At 51.6% G+C, this 22,702-nt stretch overlaps 1 protein-coding gene across 2 annotated transcripts in view; it reads left to right on the top strand.

Moving 5' to 3' along the window:
- Window positions 1-354: 354 nt before the first annotated feature.
- The window catches only part of LOC144772193 (uncharacterized), a 93,717-nt gene continuing 71,369 nt past the window's right edge, over window positions 355-22,702 (top strand). Inside the window, exon 1 of one of the 2 annotated variants that reach the window (XM_078656320.1) lies at window positions 355-1,346. In XM_078656320.1, the coding sequence (XP_078512446.1) occupies window positions 1,323-1,346 (24 nt within the window). In that variant the 5' untranslated portion in view covers window positions 355-1,322. The remainder of the gene's footprint in view (window positions 1,347-22,702) is intronic. The other variant, XM_078656321.1, reaches the window with a different exon arrangement.

Below are 22,702 nucleotides of genomic sequence, written 5' to 3'. Positions count from 1 at the left end.
TTACATTTTGTTTGCTTTCAATTCTTGCACAAGTGCCACCATTGTCTACGTAATGTTTGTTTTTGTGTGTGAGTGTCCTCCATTTATTGACGCTTTTGTAACCTGCACACATGTCACTTTTTTTCTCCTGTAATGCACCGTTTGCTACCTCTTGTATTTTGTTGGCTCACGATTGTCACTTTTGCCTCATGTAATGTAACGTTTGCTTTTGTAATTTGCTCACTTGTAATGTTCTCATGTATCAGTTCTGTTCCTATTGTGAAGTGCTCTGACACCTTCGGGTAAAGTCCGCGCTATATAAAAATGCATAAATAAATAAATAAATAAGCACAGTTCTATGTTCTGGGCCTGTCCTGGTGAGCAGTGCCCTGTGATCTGAGCATGTCCTGGTGAGCAGTGTCTTATGATCTGGGCATGTCCTGGTGAGCAGCGCCCTGTGATCTGGGCATGTCCTGGCGAGCAGTGTCCCCTGATCTGGGCATGTCCTGGTGAGCAGTGCCCTGTGATCTGGGCATGTCCTGGTGAGCCGTGCCCTGTGATCTGGGCATGTCCTGGTGAGCAGCGCCCTGTGAGCCGTGTCCTGAGATCTGGGCATGTCCTGGTGAGCAGTGCCCTGTGATCTGGGCATGTCCTGGTGAGCAGTGTCGTGTGATCTGGGCATGTCCTGGTGAGCGGTGCCCTATGATCTGGGCATGTCCTGATGAGCCCTGCCCTGTGATCTGGGCATGTCCTGGTGAGCAGTGTCCTGTGATCTGGGCATGTCCTGGTGAGCAGTGCCCTGTGATCTGGGCATGTCCTGGTGAGCAGTGTCGTGTGATCTGGGAATGTCCTGGTGAGCAGCGCCCTGTGATCTGGGCATGTCCTGGTGAGCAGTGCCCTGTGATCTGGGCATGTCCTGGTGAGCAGCGCCCGTGCACCGTCCTCGGGAGCGAGCAGTAGTGAGTGAGGGGGTTTGGACCTTGGTTCCAGGGCGGGATGACGGAGTCCAGTGTGAGTCTTTGTCGGGAAATCCACGTTTACATTTGATTTGTTCAAGAGCTGGTAAGAGACACATTCACCATCACTGGAGGCCGTCACACTGACCACTGGAGAGAGGAACGTTCACCATCACTGGAGAGAGACCCGTCACCATCACTCAAGAGTCACATTCACCATCACCGCAGATAGACCGTTCACCATCACTGGAGAGAGGAACGTTCACCATCACAGGAGGCAGTCACATTCACCATCACTCAAGAGTCACATTCACCATCACTCAAGGGACACCCGTTCAGCATCAGAGAGAGACGGTCCCTCTCACACGTCCACCGTCCCCGGAAGAGATGTCCCAGCGGGAGCCGGCCGAGGTGAGTGTCTGCACGTGGGATGTGATGTCTATAGAAGGGCCCTTGTCCCGCCCTTCTGACCCCCCTCAACCCCCCTCCTCTCTTGCCCCCCCATTCAGTGCTGACGTCACAGTCTCGTGGCTTTATTTGATTTCGTTTCATTTCGTGGCTGCAGTGTGGTGTATTCAAGGGTGCAGGGTTGGATTGGCATCAAGAGTAGGGCCGAGGCCCCAAAGACAGCCGCGCCGCCACTTATGACGTGTTTACAAGTCCAAGTGTCGGAATGCGATTTAAAATGTGTCTGAACCCTCAGGTGTGTGAGGCCTGTGACGCTGCCCTGGTCAGAAGCCCCCTGGTTTGCACCAAGAGGTGTGCTTCTGTGCAGCATTCAAAACGTGTTATCAAGAGAGGATGTGGTGTGACGGCCAGAGCTGCCGACCTTGGAGCTGGAGCTTCGGGGTCGGCTCCGCACCCTGTGATCCTGGGCACATCCCCGCAGCACCCTGTGATCCTGGGCGAATCTCTTCATGTCCCAGCACCTGGATGTGTACTGGTGTCATGCAGGGCCGGCGCTAGGCATGGGCAGTGTGGGCAGCCGCCCAGGGCCTCGCGCTCAGGGGGCCTCGCGCCCCCGTGAAAGGTCACACGTTCACAGCTACAGGGCCCCCTGCCTCACCTGATCGCGCCCCCGTGAAAGACACACATTCACAGCTCACTACAGGGCCCCCTGCCTCACCTGATCACATCACATTGCAGGTGGGGGAAGGTGCAAACGGATTGGGGGCGGCATAACAGCTGGGCCAGCAATTATGTTGGCTCACAATGTCAGGGGTGGGGCAGCGCCTCGGATAAGTACCGGCCATTCTAGGCTCTGTTTCTGCATTTTGTTTCCAGGCAACGGAGGCCCCTTTGTTTCTTGGCAGCACCAGCCGGACACAGGTAAGAGGAGGTGGGTGAAGGGAGGAGGGAGCAGCCAGATCAACTGGCGTTAAGTCATTTGTTATCCTTGACAGCAGGCATGGCTGTAATTTCCTTTTGTACAACAGGAAGAAAGGTCTCATCTTGCAGTTTGTTTCCGCGCATGTGGAATAAATGCCTGACATATTTAACAAGTCAAGAAGGTGGCACCCTGTTTACCCAGTAGCCCCACCATAAAAACGTTTATGTTGTAGATATCAACGTTTGCATTCTGAAACGTGTGTTTTGTTTTTGTATGTGTGCCAACAAATTCTGGCAAGCAAAAAGCTTTAATTTATAGAGAAATGTCTGGTTTAAGGAGTCCATACGGGTCGGGCAAAGCGCTTACGTTTCATAGGGCGAGACTTAAACCTCTTTCTACCCCATGAATTTGAAAAAAAATGTTACTTTATTTGTGAGGGCTTCACTTCAGAATGTGGAGATGGTCTCTGAATAGTTGCCACTCCCCCCTCCCAAAGTTCATACACACTCCTGCTCGCTGTCCCACGGTTTTCCGCAAAGCCCTCAAGTTTCCCTAGTCAATGCGTTAAGTATCCCATCCACTCCAGATTTGTGCTCGGTATTACCGATTTAATGGCAAAGCCAACAGGTCTTGCATTTTGTGACTTATTTGTTATTGCCAATGGCTTTTAACCCGGCTCTACAGTGCAGCATAGCTAAAGAATATTAATAATAAAATTCCTATGACGGCTCCGTCATTTTGAATGTAGGTGCACCATGCTTTTGCACACCTACAAAATGACTCAGGAACATTTTTTTAATACTTTTATTTTGCAATCCGAGTTGGAACAGGGAGGGCATGGGTAATGGAAGGAGGAAAGCAAACATGCGAGAGAGAGAGGAACAGCGAGATGGGGAGAGAAGCACACGGCTGAAAAGCAACAAGGGAGGAGAAGAGCACAATTGTGAGTGCATCACAAAAGGATGAGGGAGAGAAGCAATTGGGATTGAAAGAGCAACATCGAGCATGACAGGGGAAGAGAAGCACACTAGGGAGACAGCTTGAAAACACATGCATTCTTTTGGAGGGCTTGAGAAAAAAGAAGAAAGAAATTCCTTAAAAGTAGAAGTGGAAGGGTAAAAGTAAATTGCATATGTTCCAGGGGAGTGATAGACATAAGATGGGCAAGGCAAGCCATTCAAACGGAAGCAGGTAAACAAGAGTGACAGTAAAGCTGGCCAATGGAAATAAATGGGTGGGCTGCAAGTCCTTCTATGCTCCTTGTAATCTCACAATAAGTCTTTCACAACCAGAGAGGAATCGCCCTAAAATGTGGATCAGGAATAGCTGCTTATTGCAAATCAGGCAGTTCTTACAATACATCACAAGATTGAGCAAAAAAAAGCCCCAATAGTGACAAGTGCCATAACTATTGATGTTGACCTCTTAAAGGTAAAGCTAGCATGGCTATGCTATATAACTAAAAAAGGAGTGGTAAGGACTGGTTTTGTGGAAGTAGGAGACTGTAAGATACTTTGTGTAGATTGGAGAAAGGTACCGAGCATGCCTCTGGAACACATTCACCTCTGCCAAGTGTTTGTCATAGCAAGCTCTGTTTTTTTACCCTCGCCCTGCCTTTCCTGGCCCATTGTTCATTGGAAGGGCTGAAACTCACAGGATAACTAGGGAGTACAGAGTGACTAGGGAGTGCTAGGGAGTGCAGAGTGACTGCAGAGTGCTAGGGGGAGCTAGGGAGTGCTAGGGAGTGCAGAGTGTCTAGGGAGTGCAGAGTGACTAGGGAGTACTAGGGAGTGCAGAGTGACTAGGGAGTGCTAGGGAGTGCAGAGTGACTAGGGAGTGCTAGGGAGGGCAGAGTGACTAGGGAGTGCAGAGTGGCTAGGGAGTGCTAGGGAGTGCAGAGGGACTAGGGAGTGCTAGGGAGTGCAGAGTGCAAGGGAGTGCAGAGTGCAAGGGAGGGCTAGGGAGTGCAGAGTGACTAGGGAGTGCAGAGTGACTAGGGAGTGCTATGGAGTGCTAGGGACTGCAGAGTGACTACAGATATTAAGCTAATGGCAATGTAAATGACGATGCCACTTTTTGTCAATGTTACTGATATCCACATTAGTTAGCTTCCGTGATGCCAAATAAGATCAATAGTACTACGATGTCGCTTTCTGTGATGTCACTTCTTGTGACGCAATATGCAATTAGGGGGGCCTCGCATCTTCCCTTTCGCCCGGGGCCTCAGAAGGCCTAGGACCGGCCCTGGTGTCATGTGACCGCTGGTCGTGTGAAGCGCTCCCACTGCTTAATTTGAGCAGGTGCTCAGCACCGGCACCGAATCCTCAGCACCGGTGCTTATAGCACCAGTTAAGGACACACTCATTTGGAAGGCAGCCTGATTTTCCACAGAATCACAGGATGTTGAGCCAAGCTGAGACTCGAACCCGGTTCCCCAGCTCCGAAATCGGCAGCTCTAGCCATTAGGCAAAGTCCTCTCCAGAATGATAAGTGCCGGGACTCTAGTTCAGAGGCCGCCAAAGCCCTCTTGGTAAGCTTTCCCGTTGCACCGCTAAATGTCTCAACATCTGCAATGTGCAGATGTCGTGACGGGGTGTCACCCTCACCCACCCTCACACCCTCACACCCTCACACCCTCACACCCTCACAACCCCACACCCTCACAACCCACACCCTCCCCTCACACCCCCTCACCCTCGCACCCCTCTCCCTCACACACACCCTCACCCTCACAAACCCTCACCATCACTCCCCCTCCCCCTCACTCCCCCACACCCTCACACCCCCTCACCCTCACACACACCCTCACCCTCACACCCCCTCACCCTCACACCCCCTCAACCTCACACCCCCTCACCAGCATAGCATAACAAAACATAGCATAGCATAACAAAACACAACATAGCATAGCATAACAAAACAAAGCATAGGATAGCAAAACAAAACATAGCATAACAAAACATAGCGTAGCAAAACACAACAAAGCATAGCATAACAAAACACAACATAAGAAAACATAGCAAAACAAAGCATAGCACAACATAAAGCATAGCAAAACAAAACATAGCATAGTTTAACAAAGCATAGCATAGCATAACAAAAACAACAAAACATAGCATAGCATAACAAAATAAAGCATAGGAGAGCAAAACACAACAACACATAGCATAACAAAACATAGCAAAACACATCAAAACATAGCATAGCTTTACAAAACACAACAAAACAGCACAGCAAGACAAAACATATAATAGCATAGCAAAACATAGCATACCAAACACAACAAAACAGAACATAGCATTGCATAACAAAACATAGCATAGCAAAACAAAGCATAGCATAATAAAACACAACAAAACATAGCATAGCATAACAAAAATATATCATAGCATACCCAAGCATAGCATAGCAAAACATAGCATAGCATAACAAAACATAGCATAGCATAACAAAACACATCATAGCATAACAAATCCAAGCATAGGATAGCAAAACATAGCATAGCATAACAAAACATAGCATAGCATAACAAAACACATCATAGCATAGCATAACACATCCAAGCATAGGATAGCAAAACATAGCTTAGCATAACAAAACAAAACCAAACATAGGATAGCAAAACAAAACATAGCATAGCATACAGCATCACTCCGCACCACCACAGCATCATTCAGGGGCACCACAGCATCACTATGTGCTACCACATCATCACTGAACGCCACAGCATCACTCATTTGCCATCACAACATCACTCAGCGCCACCACTGCATCAATCTCTGCAACCATTCAACACCTGGTTCAAATATGTTCTCTCAATGTTTCAAGCTTTATTACAAATGTAACAAAAGATGTTAATATTTCACTTCTGTTCTTGGATTTTCGGCACAATAAAATTCACTGAACATAATCTTCACAAAAGTTATTTACAAAACTTTAAGCTATTGCCATTATAAATTAGAATTACTTTTATTTAAGTATTAATTATTAAAAAAAATTAAAAGCCATTGTTATTTGTAATATCAATACATGTAAGTCACGTAAATACAACACATATTGCATTACAAATGCTATAGGTGTCACATTTGCGAAAGTTATAACTATTGGCATTGTAAATGTCAAAGCTATTAATGTCGCTATTTTCAAAAACAAAACATAAATAAAAAAATTGTCATTTACAAGACCAATAGATCAAACTTTCCTAATGCGAGACCTATTGCCTTGCAAATGCTTGTTTTCCTTCCGTTTCAATGTTTCCGTTATTTTGCTACTAGAAATTCAGAGTTGCCAGTTGGCAAATAAAATCAACTTTTTATGATGTACTTCATTATAAGAGAGGATATGATATAGAAGAGAACAGGATATAGAATAATCAACAAGCCAGGATATTGAATAGGGTATAGGATAGGGTATAGGATAGCATAATAAGATCGGATATGCGAGTGGGTCATTGAAACGAATAGTCTGTAGGATAGGATGTAGGATAGTCTGTAGGATAGGATGTAGTACTGGGTTATAGAGTAGGATAGGATTTGAGGATAGGTTTATAGGATGTATAAGAGTATAAGGGAATACAGTCGGATATAGAATACAGCACAGGCCAGGATATTGAATGTGGTATAAGATCGGATAGGAGAGTTCTGGTGCATTTATTGCAAACATACACCCCCACATGGAGGCTCCGGCTGGCCGTGGCACGCGTGGGCGTGATCAGCGCCCTCTCTCGACGGATCTGGAGTTTGCAGCCCCCATTGAACCAGAACTGGTCAGATCCGACCTGCACGGACCGTGGGAGTAAGAAGGATTGTACCGTGGACGTCTGGGTGTGGGGGTCACCTCCTTCACCGATTGCTCCTAACAAGGGGGATGGAATCTTGATTTGCATAATTGTCTCTTGGGACATCCGGGGCTTTAACCCTCGGTTTGAGACTCTGACCTGTGATGACCATAGAGACGCGTCACTGCGATCCCTCTGAATCCGCCCTCCACCAACGAGGAGACAGAGTTTGCTGTTGGTGGCCTTGGGGTGACTTTGGTCGCCACTGCTGATCTGCAGTCGACCTCGAGGAAATACCAATGAAAGGTCAAACACAGCAGCAGTTACCTCGAGACTGAGCATGTCTGGTTTAATGATTCGTTCGTTTTTAGGGCTCGGGCCTACGTCACCACGAAGTGGGGCGGAGCTTCCGAGCTCTTATGTATTAGAAAAATAAATTCTTTAAGGGTCCGGGCTGCCACATTCCTTAGTGCGCGCCGCGTTTTTTATGGCATCTGCCTAGTGATTCGTCTTCGCTGTGCTGTCTATTTAGTAGCCTTGACGTGATAGGCTATATTTACTTTTCGTCCGTCATTTATTTCAGTTTCATGTCATATTGTGTGTGGTTACGTGCACGGCAGACTTATTAATCTTAATTAGGAGCTGTCAGAGTGCCCGTGTAATGCAATCCAGATGGTGGGAGTGCGTTCACCATTGCATTGCATGTATCATGCGCGCGTGTAACATGTACCTTTCGCACACAGCAGTCCATTCATTTTAATTAGGAGCTGTCAGAGTGCAGCGTTCACGGCGGAGATAATTGAAAGAAGTTTCCTGTAGCTTCAAGGGCAGTCACAGTACTTTTTAAGATACCTCGCATATTCTTCAAGCTAAGACAAGCACCCTTGCCTCGCCAATCCGCGTGTCTTCTAAAATAAAAGTGCGCATTTGCCTCTTCTCTGCAAGGAGTGATTTCCGTTGCGGTTTTCTCCTCCCTTCAATATGTTAGAGTTTAACAGAGATGTCCAGGGGTGCAGCAGGTGCAGTGACACCGGGGCCTCGAGGGTCTCACTTAATCCAGACAGTGCTGTATTTTACTACCAGTGGCTGTGAGGGTGCAGCAGGTGCAGTGACACCGGGGCCTCGAGGGTCTCCCTTAACCCCGACAGTGCTGTATTTTACTACCAGTGGCTGTGAGGTTGCAGCAGGTGCAGTGACACCAGGGCCTCGAGGGTCTCCCTTAACCCAGACAGTCCTGTATTTTACTACCAGTGGCTGTGAGGGTGCAGCAGGTGCAGTGACACCAGGGCCTCGAGGGTCTCCCTTAACCCAGACAGTGCTGTATTTTACTACCAGTGGCTGTGAGGGTGCAGCAGGTGCAGTGACACCAGGGCCTCGAGGGTCTCCCTTAACCCTGACAGTGCTGTATTTTACTAGCAGTGGCTGTGGGTGTCCAGGGGTGTAGCAGGTGCAGTGACACCGGGGCCTCGAGGGCCTCACTGAACCCTGACAGTGCTGTATTTTACTACCAGTGGCTGTGGGTGTCCAGGGGTGCAGCAGGTGCAGTGACACCGGGGCCTCGAGGGTCTCCCTTAACCCAGACAGTGCTGTATTTTACTACGAGTGGCGGTGGAAGTCCAGGGGTGCAGCAGGCCTCACTTTACCCTGACAGTGCTGTATTTTGCTACCAGTGGCTGTGAGGGTGCAGCAGGTGCAGTGACACCGGGGCCTCGAGCGTCTCCCTTAACCCTGACAGTGCTGTATTTTACTACCAGTGGCTGTGGGTGTCCAGGGGTGCAGCAGGTGCAGTGACACCGGGGCCTCGAGGGCCTCACTTAACCCTGACAGTGCTGTATTTTACTACCAGTGGCTGTGAGGGTGCAGTAGGTGCAGTGACACCGGGGCCTCGAGGGTCTCCCTTAACCCCGACAGTGCTGTATTTTACTACCAGTGGCTGTGGGTGTCCAGGGGTGCAGCAGGTGCAGTGACACCGGGGCCTCGAGGGCCTCACTTAACCCTGACAGTGCTGTATTTTACTACCAGTGGCTGTGAGGGTGCAGCAGGTGCAGTGACACCGGGGCCTCAAGGGTCTCCTTTAACCCAGACAGTGCTGTATTTTACTACCAGTGGCTGTGAGGGTGCAGCAGGTGCAGTGACACCGGGGCCTCGAGGGTCTCCCTTAACCCTGACAGTGCTGTATTTTACTAGCAGTGGCTATGGGTGTCCAGGGGTGCAGCAGGTGCAGTGACACCGGGGCCTCGATGGCCTCACTTTACCCTGACAGTGCTGTATTTTGCTACTAGTGGCTGTGAGGGTGCAGCAGGTGCAGTGACACCGGGGCCTCGAGGGTCTCACTTAATCCAGACAGTGCTGTATTTTACTACCAGTGGCTGTGAGGATGCAGCAGGTGCAGTGACACCGGGGCCTCAAGGGTCTCCCTTAACGCCGACAGTGCTGTATTTTACTACCAGTGGCTGTGGGTGTCCAGGGGTGCAGCAGGTGCAGGGACACCGGGGCCTAGAGGTCTCCCTTAACCCCGACAGTGCTGTATTTTACTACCAGTGGCTGTGGGTGTCCAGGGGTGCAGCAGGTGCAGTAACACCAGGGCCTCGAGGGTCTCCCTTAACCCAGACAGAGTAGTGAGTGCAGAGTAGTGAGTAGTGAGTAGAGTAGTGAGTAGTGAGTGCAGAGTAGCGAGTATAGTGAGTAGAGTATTGAGTAGTGAGTATAGTGAGTAGAGTATTGAGTAGTGAGTAGAGTAGTGAGTAGTGAGTAGAGTAGTGAGTAGTTAGTGTAGAGTAGTGAGTAGAGTAGTGAGTAGAGTAGTGAGTGCAGAGTAGTGAGTGCAGAGTAGTGAGTAGTGAGTAGAGTAGTGAGTAGAGTGGTGAGTAGTGAGTAGAGTAGTGAGTAGTGAGTAGAGTAGTGAGTAGTGAGTAGAGTAGTGAGTAGAGTAGTGAGTAGTGAGTGTAATAGTGAGTAGTGAGTAGAGTAGTGAGTAGTGAGTAGAGTAGTGAGTAGAGTAGTGAGTAGAGTAGTTAGTAGTGAGTAGAGTAGTGAGTAGAGTAGTGAGTAGTGAGTGCAGAGTAGTGAGTATAGTGAGTAGAGTATTGAGTAGTGAGTATAGTGAGTAGAGTATTGAGTAGTGAGTAGAGTAGTGAGTAGTGAGTAGAGTAGTGAGTAGAGTAGTGAGTAGAGTAGTGAGTGCAGAGTAGTGAGTAGAGTAGTGAGTAGAGTGGTGAGTAGTGAGTGTAGAGTAGTGAATAGTGAGTAGAGTAGTGAGTAGAGTAGTGAATAGAGAGTGCAGAGTAGAGTAGTGAGTAGAGTGGTGAGTAGTGAGTGTAGAGTAGTGAATAGTGAGTAGAGTAGTGAGTAGTGAGTAGAGTAGTGAGTAGAGTAGTGATGAGTAGAGTAGTGAGTAGAGTAGTGAGTAGTGAGTAGAGTAGTGAGTTGAGTAGTGAGTAGGGTAGTGAGTAGTGAGTAGAGTAGTGAGTAGAGTAGTGAGTAGAGTAGTGAGTAGAGTAGTGAGTGCAGAGTAGTGAGTAGAGTAGTGAGTAGAGTAGTGAGTAGTGAGTGCAGAGTAGTGAGTAGAGTAGTGAGTAGAGTAGTGAGTAGTGAGTGTAGTAGTGAGTAGTGAGTAGAGTAGTGAGTAGAGTAGTGAGTAGAGTGAGTAGAGTAGTGAGTAGTGAGTAGAGTAGTGAGTAGTGAGTAGAGTAGTGAGTAGTGAGTTGAGTAGTGAGGTGAGTAGTGAGTAGAGTAGTGAGTAGTGAGTAGAGTAGTAGAGTAGTGAGTAGTGAGTAGAGTAGTAGAGTAGTGAGTAGAGTAGTGAGTAGAGTAGTAGAGTAGTGAATAGAGTAGTAGAGTTGTGAGTAGTGAGTAGAGTAGTGAGTAGAGTAGTGAGTAGAGTAGTGAGTAGTGAGTAGAGTAGTGAGTAGCGTAGTGAGTAGAGAGTGCAGAGTAGTGAGTAGTGAGTAGTGAGTAGTGAGTAGAGTAGTGAGTAGAGTAGTGAGTAGTGAGTGCAGAGTAGTGAGTATAGTGAGTAGAGTAGTGAGTAGAGTAGTGAGTAGTGAGTGCAGAGTAGTGAGTAGTGAGTAGTGAGTAGAGTAGAGTAGTAAGTAGGACATCACAGGCAGCAGCTGTGCAAGCTTCTTACACTCACAAGGAGACCACAGGCAGCTGAGTTGCAAGCTTCTCACACTCACAAGAAGGACATCACAAACAGCAGCGGTGCAAGCTTCTCACACTCACAAGAAGGACATCCCAGGCAGCAGCTGTGCAAGCTTCTTACACTCACAAGGAGACCACAGGCAGCTGAGTTGCAAGCTTCTCCCACTCACAAGAAGGACATCACAAATAGCAGCGGTGCAAGCTTCTCACACTCACAAGAAGGACATCACAAACAGCAGCGGTGCAAGCTTCTCACACTCACAAGAACGACATCACAGGCAGCAGCAGTGCAAGCTTCTTACACTCACAAGGAGACCACAGGCAGCTGAGGTGCAAGCTTCTCCCACTCACAAGAAGGACATCACAGGCAGCAGCTGTGCAAGCTTCTTACACTCACAAGGAGACCACAGGCAGCTGAGGTGCAAGCTTCTCCCACTCACAAGAAGGACGTCACAAGCAGCAGCGGTGCAAGCTTCTCACACTCACAAGAACGACATCACAGGCAGCAGTAGTGCAAGCTTCTTACACTCACAAGGAGACGACAGGCAGCAGAGGTGCAAGCTTCTCACACTCGCAAGAACGATATCACAAGCAGCAGTGGTGCAAGCTTCCCTTACACACTCACAGCAGGTACTGTGCCAAGGCAGCAGCAGCAACAGAGCAAGAGTCCCTTACAAAGAACAGGCACAGCACAGAGATGCACAATGCAATCTTCTCATACTCACAGGCAGCAGCGGTGCAAGCTTCTCACACTCACACGAAGGACATCACAGGCAGCAGCTGTGCAAGCTTCTTACACTCACAAGGATACCACAGGCTGCTGAGGTGCAAGCTTCTCCCACTCACAAGAAGGACATCACAAGCAGCAGCGGTGCAAGCTTCTCACACTCACAAGAACGACATCACAGGCAGCAGCAGTGCAAGCTTCTTACACTCACAAGAAGGACATCGCAGGCAGCAGCAGTGCAAGCTTCTGACACTCACAAGGAGACCACAGGCAGCAGAGGTGCAAGCTTCTCACACTCACAAGAAGGACATCACAGGCAGTAATGGTGCAATATTCTCACACTCACAAGGAGATCACTGGCAGTACACACCACATGAACACACTCCATAACACATAGCAACAATACATTGGCATTTACAATGCCATTAGCTCAAACTCAAATAAATCCGAGCCCGATTGCATTTCTAATGCTTGTTCTTAAGGTAAGCCTCTATACATGAGTGAGTTGATTTCACATTTGAAGCTTGATTTATTGACTATTGGTGTTTATTCCTCTGCAACCCCCTTATGGTGGAAGGGCTGCAGCAAGAGAGTTCCAGCTGAAGAGCAGAAACTCTTTAGAAAGACATGTTTCGGTTCCAGACTGAGTTGTCTTCCCCAGGCTCTTACGCATGAGGGCGTCATGGAAAGGAAGCTCGAAGAAGCAGAGGTCTGCACCTCGAGTGGCCTCTTTCCTAATTATTTTCATCCTTGAGGTACAGGGAGACATAACCCCTCCTAAATGTGGACTACACCATTGGAAAATGACACAGTACCATACATTCCATTGGTAATTCCTAATTTCTTGGGATATCATTGAGGTACAATTTATAATCTTAAAGCAGCCTTTTAATGGCTGCAAGAGTTTACTGAGGCAGTCTGTACATTAATGATGCCTCAAGAGTTGGAGCTGTTACAAGCAGAAAGTCTGCAGTTTTAAATACTATTCCCAGAAATTTAAATTTCTGTGTGACTTCTTGGTCCATCATACTAAAACCTACTAAGTCGCCCTCGAGTATCTATTCTCTCATCCAGTGTGACGGAAAGTGCGTTGAAGAGAAGAGATGATGGAATCTGGTTTAAAATCCATGGGTATTTATTGTACTCCACACCCTCATCTAAGGAAGATCCTTTGGAAGTCGAGGCGCGGGTGAGCCCTGAAAGAAGTTCAAGTAAAAGGAGAGAAGGAAGATGCAGTTATAGGGTGATCTTGGAAGATAGTCTTTTGTGAATGTTGTTAATTTATATGTTAATCGATCAACTCAGTCAGTGACGCCTGCAGTCAAATCTTTGAAAAAACATAACATGACCTGCAGCCGGTGTGGTATTGCTTGACTAAAGTCAAAGTGTAACGTAAACTGTTTTATCTGTGCTGACATAAAATATTGTAAACAATTGTTCTGATGGTAGTTTTATATAACAAGCTATTTCATATTGTCTATTTGAAGTATAACGGTTGGTATGTTTGTAGGGACTAAGGGGCATATTACCAAGGGCTAGTATCGCCGCTTTCTCGGCGAATTGTGCCGAGAAAGCGGCGATACTGCTAGAGCCCAATTAACAAGGGCACTTTAACCCCTTTACTGCGGCGGCTATTCCGCCGCAGTGCTAAGGGGGCGGGGCGGCCACGCGGCGGCCGCATGCTGGTGACGGAACCGCTCCGTTAGCAGCGTTGGTTGAGCTGTGCTCGTGACGGAGCGGTTCCGTCACGGCCCGCCCCGCTCAATAGAACCCTCAGCGCAGGCGCGGAATTCGCGCCGCGCATGAGCGTTCTATCGAGCTGGACGGGCCATGACGGAACTGCTCCGTCATCAGCACAGCGCACCCGTAGCTGATGACGGAGCGGTTCCGTCATCAGCATGGAACGGGTTAAAGCCTGGCTCAAGCCCACTTTGCATGTCGGCGATAAACATCGCTAATGACATGCAAAGTGGGCGTTCTCATGTCCAACCACTTGAAAAATGTGGTTGGAGGTGTTAACACCCTATTACCAAGGAAGGCGATGGGAGGAAAAGACCTGCGATAAACTAATTTATCGCGGGTCTCCCAATGCCTGCTCTGACCAGGCGTTAGGCATTGATAACATGGGGGTGTGGATCATAAAGCTGAATCCACCCCCCCATATTATCAAGGCCCACATTAGCGCATGAAAACAATGTTTGTTTTCATGCGCTAATGTGCCATATCGCCGACTATCGCCAGATTTCTATACGCCTGCCTGATGCGCATTGATAATTGCGCGCTAAAAAGGTGATGAAATCGGGATACGGGAATGTGCGTTGTGCATTTTCCAACGCACTCCTCAGTAATATGCCCCTAAATTTGTCTAAAATAAAAGAATCAGTATTCTTTTCCACACTTACACTTTGTAAGCAGAGGGTAATTGTTAGAAGATGCGATCCCAGAGGGCCAGGTTATGCTCGCCCGACCACCCCGTGACCCACCTCTCCCACAAGTAATGCCGAGTCTTAACGTGAGGTCCTCACCGGGGAGGACTTCGTGTCTAGGATCGTACACACTGAGCTCACACCACACTTACGAACGGACCCCACACCGTGGATTTCAATAAACAAGTTCTTTATCAACAGTAAAAAGGATTCAGCATTCGTATTTACAAGCGATCGAGGGATCGTAAAGTCTCAGGGATTCGGGAAGAGGGACAGTCTCAGTCTTTAGGCCAATACGATGCGTACCCTGCGCACAGCTCTCAATCCTCGAGCCGGGGGATACGGAAGATGATGATCGTACTGGCTGCTTCACTCACTTCAGGGCGAAACAGGTTGTTTTGGTAGCGTCGATGGTCCAGCGTCCTTGAGCCACGACGAGGTCAGCAGGGGTCCATCCGGAGAATAGTTCTTGAGGAGCCGCGATCACGTCAGCAGGGCTCAGGATGTTTCCATGCAGGTCTTTAGAGTTCATGATCGAGCCTCGACAGCGTCAGCAGGGCTCCGATGTTCTAGTTCCGTCTTTACGAGGAGGGAGCCGCGACAGCGTCAGCAGGGCTCTGGTGTTTCAGTTCCGACTTCACGAGGATGAGCCGCGACAACGTCAGCAGGGCTCGAAGAGTTCGAAGGTTCAGTTTTCCCCAAGGGTAAGCCGCGATCAGATCAGCAGGGCTCTCTTGTCCAGGATACAACTGCCCGCTAGTTGTTGGGCGGGCCTTGATATAGTCCAGTGGCCCTTTGATGTCCGGACTCTCGCAGGCGGAGGTCTCATGCCTTGGGGGCTGGTCGTTGGAGAGCTCCGTCGGTTGGCCCTTTGATCCCTTTGACGATGCGTCTGGGAATTCCCAGACGCCCAGCAGGGTCTGGAGCCAGCTCTTGGGGAGGCCAGAGGTGCGATCGAAACCGGCCCACAGGGGAAGGCCAGAGGTGTGAGAGAAACCAGTCACTCAGGGGAGGCCGGAGGTGCAATCGAAACTCCCTGTCTTATCTCAGTCTGGGAGCCCTTTACCCCCCAGCCGGGACTGGCGCGTCTGGAGCCTAGGTTTCACTGGGGCCGGGGTGATGCAAGGCCCAAGGAGTCAGGGACCTCGGGAAGGGAAAATGGCTGCCGGGGCCCTGTGGGGTGATGCAGGTTCGGGGTGCCCGGGGCCGGGAAGGAGGACGGGAAATGCGGGGCTGGTCGTCGGCTGGTGGGGACGTGTAGGGAGTTTGTGTGTACATGGACAGGACGACACTTGTCCCCCCCCAGCTGAAAGGCAGAGAGAACTACCCATCCCCTTGGGGGTTTTCTTCACTGAGGCGGAAGAATCGGGACAGGCCGTCCGCGTTGGCGTGGTCAACACCAGGCCGTTGCTCAACAGTGAAATCCATCCCCTGGAGGGAGATGGACCATCGCAACAGTTTGGGGTTCTCCCCTCTCATTTGCATTAGTCACCGGAGGGGTCGCTGGTCGGTTTGGACCCGGAAGTGAGTACCAAACAGGTAGGGCCTCAGCTTCTTCAGGGCCCAAACCACCGCGAAGGCCTCCCGCTCGATGGTGCTCCACCTTTGCTCTCGAGGGAGTAAACGCCGGCTAATGAAGGCTACTGGCTGGTCTAGGCCTGTGTCGTTCACCTGAGATAGGACTGCTCCGATGCCATGCTCGGACGCGTCTGTTTGGACCACGAACTCTCGGGAGTAGTCGGGGACCTGTAGTACTGGGGCAGTGCACATGGTGTCTTTCAAGGCTTCGAAGGCCTCTTGGTAGGCGGGGGTCCAACTAACTTTCTTCGGCTGGTTTTTGGAGGTCAACTCCGTGAGGGGGACTACGATGCTGCCATACCCTTTTATAAATCTTCGGTAGTACCCCGTGAGCCCTAGGAACGCCTGCACTTCGGTCCTGGTGTGGGGGCCTCTCAGGCCAGGATCGCATCGATCTTGGGCTGAAGGGGTGCCACTAGGCCGCTCCCGACCTGGTGCCCCAGGTAGACCACGGACTCTTGTCCGATTTGACATTTGCTGGCTTTGATGGTGAGGCCAGCCCGCTGCATGGCCATCAGCACCTCCCAGCGGTGGTGGAGGTGCTCAGTCCAGTGGGAGCTGAATACCGCGATATCGTCCAGATAGGCGGCGCTGAATTCCTCCAACCCAGCCAGTACCTGGTTAACCAGCCTCTGGAAGGTGGCGGGGGCATTTTTCATTCCGAAGGGCATCACCCGGAAATGGTAGTGACCATCCGGGGTGGAGAAGGCGGATCTCTCTCTGGCCCTCTCTGTGAGAGCGATCTGCCAGTACCCGCAGGTTAAGTCGAAAGTGCTGAGATAGCAAACAGACACTAGGCGGTCAATGAGTTCGTCTGCTCGGGGAATGGGGTGGGCATCGGTTCTGGTGACTGCGTTGAGGCCTCGGTAGTCTACGCAGAACCTCTGCTCGGGAACAGCGCCGGGGGCGGCCGCCTTCGGAACCAGGACCACGGGGCTGGCCCATGGGCTGTCAGAGGCTTCGACCACTCCCAGGGTTAGCATCTTGGAGACTTCGGTCTTGATGCAGGCTCGGACTCGGTCAGGGACGCGATAGGCTCTGTGCCGTACCAGAGGGCTGTCCCCGGTGTCCACATCGTGGACGCACCAACTGGTGATGCCGGGGACGAGAGAGAAAAGGTCAGAGAACTGCCCCAGTAACTGGCGACAGTCCTCGCGCTGCTCGGGGGTGAGGGAGGAGGAGAGTCTCACTCCCTCTACGGAGCCATCTTTTTCCTTCGCACACAGGAGATCGGGTAGAGGCTCCGTGTCCTCTTCCGCTCCATCGTCGGTGGCGAGGAGCAAACTCAATTCGGACCGCACGACGTGGGGTTTGAGGCGGTTCACATGTAGGACCCTCAGAGGGTTCCTGGGGGACTGCACATCGATGAGATAGGTCACCTGGCTCTTGCGTTCCACCACCTTGAAGGGCCCGGTCCACTTGTCCTGCAGGGCACAAGGCTCCACTGGGGCCATCACCGAAACCTGCTGGCCGGGCTGAAACTCGACCAGAGTGGCATTCTGGTCATACCAACGTTTCATTTCTTCTTGACTGGCCTCGAGGTTGGTCTCGGCCAGCTCTCAGAACCTCCGCGTCTGGTTTCGTAGGGCCAGAATGTATCGAAACACGTCTGGGGGCGATCCTGGGCCGCCGTCTCCCAACCTTCTTTGACCAGGCTGAGGGGCACCCGGACGGGGTGCCCGTACAGCAGCTCGAAGGGGCTAAACCCCAAGGATTTCTGGGGGACTTCTCGGTAAGCAAACAGGAGGCAGGGAAGAAGGACGTCCCACTTGCGCTTAAGGAGTTCCTCGAGACCCATGATCATTCCTTTGAGGGTACGTTTGAATCGCTCAACCAGGCCGTTACCTTGGGGGTGGTATGGGGTGGTATGGGGTGGTGAACTTGTACATCACCCCACACTGTTGCCAGAGGGACTTCATGTACTTGGAGATGAAGTTCGTTCCTTGGTCCCTCATCACTTCTCGCGGAAATCCCACTCGGGAGAAGACCCCCATGAGGGCCCGCCCCACTACGGGGGCCGTCACTGTTCGGAGGGGAATGGCCTCGGGGTACCGGGTGGCATTATCTACAGGACGAGGATGAACCGGTGGCCTAAGGAGGTCCTGGGGTCTAGGGGCCCCACGATATCGATTCCCACCCGTTCAAAGGGGGTACTGACCACGGGGAAGGGTTGGAGGGGAGCCTTGCGCCTCCCTCCGCTCTTCCCGTTGGCCTGACACGTGGGGCAGGACTTGCAGTGGGCCTCCACATCGGAGCGCATGCGGGGTCAGTAAAAGTGGGTGACCAGGCGGTGGTAGGTTTTGTCTTGTCCCAGGTGTCCTGCCAGAGGCACATCATGGGCCAGGTTCAGGAGAAAGCCGCGGAAGCGTAGGGGTACCACCAGCACCCGGGCTGACCCTAGTTCGGCGGACTTCTGTTCACTGTATAAGAGGCCGTTTTCCCAATAGACAAGGTGGGAGCCGGACTGGTCACCGGCGGCCTGGGCGGCGGCCTGCTGCCGTGGCCCGACCAGAGAAGGACAGGAGGTCTGTTCCTGGCAGAATTCTTCTCGGGAAGGTCCTCCTTCCTGGCGCCACTGGGCTAACTCAGGAAGGTCGTCCAAGTTTGCGGTCTGTTCGACGACAGGGCCTAGGGGACCTGCGTCGGGGTCAATGCTCTCACTGGGGGGCAGCTCGGAGACCTCGGGTCGCTCGCTACCCTCCGGGTCGTCAGAGACCGGGCGAGTGTTCTCGGGTTCCAACCCCCGGGGTGGACACTCTGCCGGTCATGGATCGTGTGCTTACACATGCCCATTCGGGCAGGCCCACCATCTCCAGGTGAGTCCTTCGTTCCACCTGCTTCCACGGGGAGCTCTCCAGGTCGTGACCCAGTAGACAGTCCACGGGCATGTCGGTGCGGACCGCTACTCGTAAGTCCCTGGAGACTCCCTCCCACTCGAACGGGACCTGAGCTATTCGGCAGGTGTGGACTGAATTGTCGGCTGAGATTACCCTGCAGGAGGCGTGGGGTATAATTTGGGCTTCTGTGACTAGGTGACACCTTACTGCAGTAATGCTGGCCCCTGTGCCTCGGAGGGCCCCTATGCGGTGCCCGTTGACGGTCACCTGCTGTCTGTACTTTTCAGTGTTGTCTGGCAGGGGGGCTCCAGGGACCATTTCTCTATCCCCCAGGGAGACTAAGGTCATGGCTGCTGGTTCCCACCCCTCTGGGTCCTCTATCTCTTCCCCTTCTAAGTCTACTGTGGCTAGCTGGCGCGCAGGGTGGCTCGCAGTGGCTGTTTTCTTGAGCAGGGGGCACTCGGGGTCATTGGCATAATGCCCTGTTTGCTGACATCGGTAGCAGGCTGTGCTGATTCGGGGTCCTTGTCTAGCTGGGGGGAACCCTGCTCTCGCTGCGGGAGGAGAGGTTCCGGACTGGTTTCGGGGAGGGCTGCGTTGGGGCCCGGCCTAGGACCCTCTCTGTCTACCCTGACCTCCCCCTCCCCTCTGGCGGGAAGATCCTTGCTCGTTTTGGCCATAGTCTCCCAAGGGACCCTGTGGAACTCTGGTGCTCACCCAGCGATCTGCTTCGACAGCTAGCTTCCGGGGGTCTGCCAATTTGCTGTCCAGAAGGTGCTGTCTCAGTTCCACAAAGCAGTTGGTAGATAAGTGTTCATAGGCGATGAGATCAATGAGTCCTTCAAACGAGGTCACCTTGCTGCCCTTGATCCATCCTTCCAAGGCCCGGCTGTAGAAATTCACATATTCTACCCATGTGGTGCCGGGGATCTTTTTGCAGTCTCAAAACTGTTGCCAGTACATCTCGGGAGTGAGCCCATATCGTGATAGCAGGGCGTAATTCATATGGGTGTAGGAGTTCATGACGGCGGAGGTCAAGTCCAGCATGGTGTCTCTTCCCTCACTGAGGAAGCGGCCCCATAATCCGGCCCCCCAATCCTTTTCGGGTACTCGGTGGGAGGTCATGGCGACCTCGTATGCCTTGAACCATTGCTGGATGTCGTCCCCCTTGTAATACTCCTTCACGACATCCTTGGGTATATGTACTTTAGCCTCCACCGGGGAATGGGCTTCTTTGTTCCCCGGGGGACGTGAGTCTTCGCTTCTGGCTTTGAGTTCTAGCTCTTTCAAGCTGCGCTCATGTTCGAGCTGGAGTTTCTTTCCTTCATGCTCCCTCTGGAGCTTCTTCTCCTCCAGTTCTCCTTGCAGCCGTAATTGTTCTACGGCCAGTTTCTTTTCGGCCAACTTGAGTTCTCCTTCCATTTTAAGGCGTACCAGCTCTAGCTCGTGGCTTCGATTGCATTCTCGGTCTGTCATCTCCTGACAGGCCTCTCTCCGTGCTGGGACTCCGGGTCAGGGAGTCGGTTCTCTCACCTTCTTGGCCGCGGGTTTCGGTCTGCGGCCCTCCCTCTCCGCCGTCTCCTTCTGGTGGGGGGAGGAGGGCCCCGGGCTCTACCCAGGCTGTCAGGGCTTTTTGGTAGTCTTCTTTGGTGCTTAAACCAGTGGTAGCGATGTGGAAGTCTTTGCAGAATTGTTTCAGTTCTCTGTGGGTATACTCTTCCAGAAGTTCCTTTTGGAAAGCGATCTTTTCGCTTGTTCCAGTGAGACTCATGGTTGTTCCTCGTTCAGGTAGTGTGTCAGTCGTTTTACTGTACGATCTCTCAGACGTAGGCTCTTATCCCGTTGCTTGCCTCCAATGTTAGAAGGGGCGCGCCCAGAGGGCCAGGTTATGCTCACCGACCACCCCATGACCCACCTCTCCCACAAGTAATGCCGAGTCTTAACGTGAGGTCCTCACCGGGGAGGACTTCGTGTCTAGGATCGTACACACTGAGCTCACACCACACTTACAAACGGACACCACACCGTGGATTTCAATAAACAAGTTCTTTATCAACAGTAAAAAGGATTCAGCATTCGTATTTACAAGCGATCGAGGGATTGTAAAGTCTCAGGGATTCAGGAAGAGGGACAGTCTCAGTCTTTAGGCCAATACGATGCGTACCCTGTGCACAGCTCTCAATCCTCGAGCCGGGGGATATGGAAGATGATGATCGTACTGGCTGCTTCACTCACTTCAGGGTGAAACAGGTCATTTTGGTAGCGTCGATGGTCCAGCCGGACCAGAGTACGCTTCTTGAGGAGCCGCGATCACATCAGCAGGGCTCAGGATGTTTCCATGCAGGTCTTTAGAGTTCACGATCGAGCCGCGACAGCGTCAGCAGGGCTCCGATGTTCTAGTTCCGTCTTTACGAGGAGGGAGCTGCGACAGCGCCAGCAGGGCTTTGGTGTTTCAGTTCCGACTTCACCAGGATGAGCCGCGACAACATCAGCAAGGCTCGAAGAGTTCGAAGGTTCAGTTTTCCCCAAGGGTAAGCCGCGATCAGATCAGCAGGGCTCTCTTGTCCAGGATACAACTGCCCGCTAGTTGTTGGGCGGGCCTTGATATAGTCCAGTGGTCCTTTGATGTCCGGACTCTCGCAGGCGGAGGTCTCATGCCTTGGGGGCTGGTCGTTGGAGAGGTCCGTCGGTTGGCCCTTTGATCCCTTTGACGATGCGTCCGGGAATTCCCAGAGGCCCAGCAGGGTCTGGAGCCAGCTTTCGGGGAGGCCAGAGGTGCGATCGAAACCGGACCACAGGGGAAGGCCAGAGGTGTGAGAGAAACCAGTCTCTTAGGGGAGGCCGGAGATGCAATCGAAACTCCCTGTCTTATCTCAGTCTGGGAGCCCTTTACCCCCCAGCCGGGACTGGCGTGTCTGGAGCCTAGGTTTCGCTGGGGCCGGGGTGATGCAAGGCCCAAGGAGTCAGGGACCTCGGGAAGGGAAAATGGCTGCTGGGGCCCTGTGGGGTGATGCAGGTTCGGGGTGCCCGGGGCCGGGGCCGGGAAGGAGGACGGGAAATGCGGGGCTGGTGGGGTCGTGTTGGGAGTTTGGGTGTACATGGACAGGACGACCAGGGTTTTCTGGGTGCAGAGCTAGGCTAACGGGGTGCCGAGGAACGGGGGGGAACCACGCCATGAGGCCAGGTCCAACATAATGCATGTTTTGAATAACTGAAATTACTTAGTTGGAGCGCGATACATTGATTCAATGCAGTACAGACACAGAGATGGCTTTGGTGCCGATACTTCCAGCACTCCTATGGAAATCACAGACTCCTCGGAGCGCCATACATTGATTCAATGCAGTACAGACACAGAGATGGTGTCGGTGGCTATTCTTCCAGCACTCTTATGGAAAGCACAGACTCCTCGGAGCCCCATGCATTGATTCTACGCAGTACAGACCGAGAGATGGCTTCGGGTGGTGATACTTCCAGCACTCCTTTGGGAAGCACAGACTCCTCGGAGCGCCATACATTGATTCAACGCAGTACGGACACAGACACTCCTGTGGAAAGCTCAGACTCTTCGGAGCCCCATACATTGTTTCAACGCAGTACGGACACAGAGATGGGGTTCGGTGGCGATACTTCCAGCACTCCTATGGAAAGCACAGACTCTTCGGAACTCCATACATTGATTCAACGCAGTACGGACACAGAGATGGGGTTCGGTGGCGATACTTCCAGCACTCCTATGGAAAGCACAGACTCTTCTAAGCCCCATACATTGATTCAACGCAGTACAGACACAGAGATGGCTTCGGTGGTGATACATCCAGCACTCCTATGGAAATCACAGACTCCTCGGAGCACCATACATTGATTCAAAGCAGTACAGACACAGAGATGGTGTTGGTGGCTATTCTTTCAGCACTCTTATGGAAAGCACAGACTCCTCGGAGCCCCA

The sequence above is a fragment of the Lissotriton helveticus genome, chromosome 8, assembly GCF_964261635.1.
Source record: "Lissotriton helveticus chromosome 8, aLisHel1.1, whole genome shotgun sequence".
Lineage (NCBI taxonomy): Eukaryota > Metazoa > Chordata > Amphibia > Caudata > Salamandridae > Lissotriton > Lissotriton helveticus.
The sequence above is the reverse complement of the archived record's forward strand: the minus strand, read 5'-3'. Positions and strand labels throughout refer to the sequence as shown.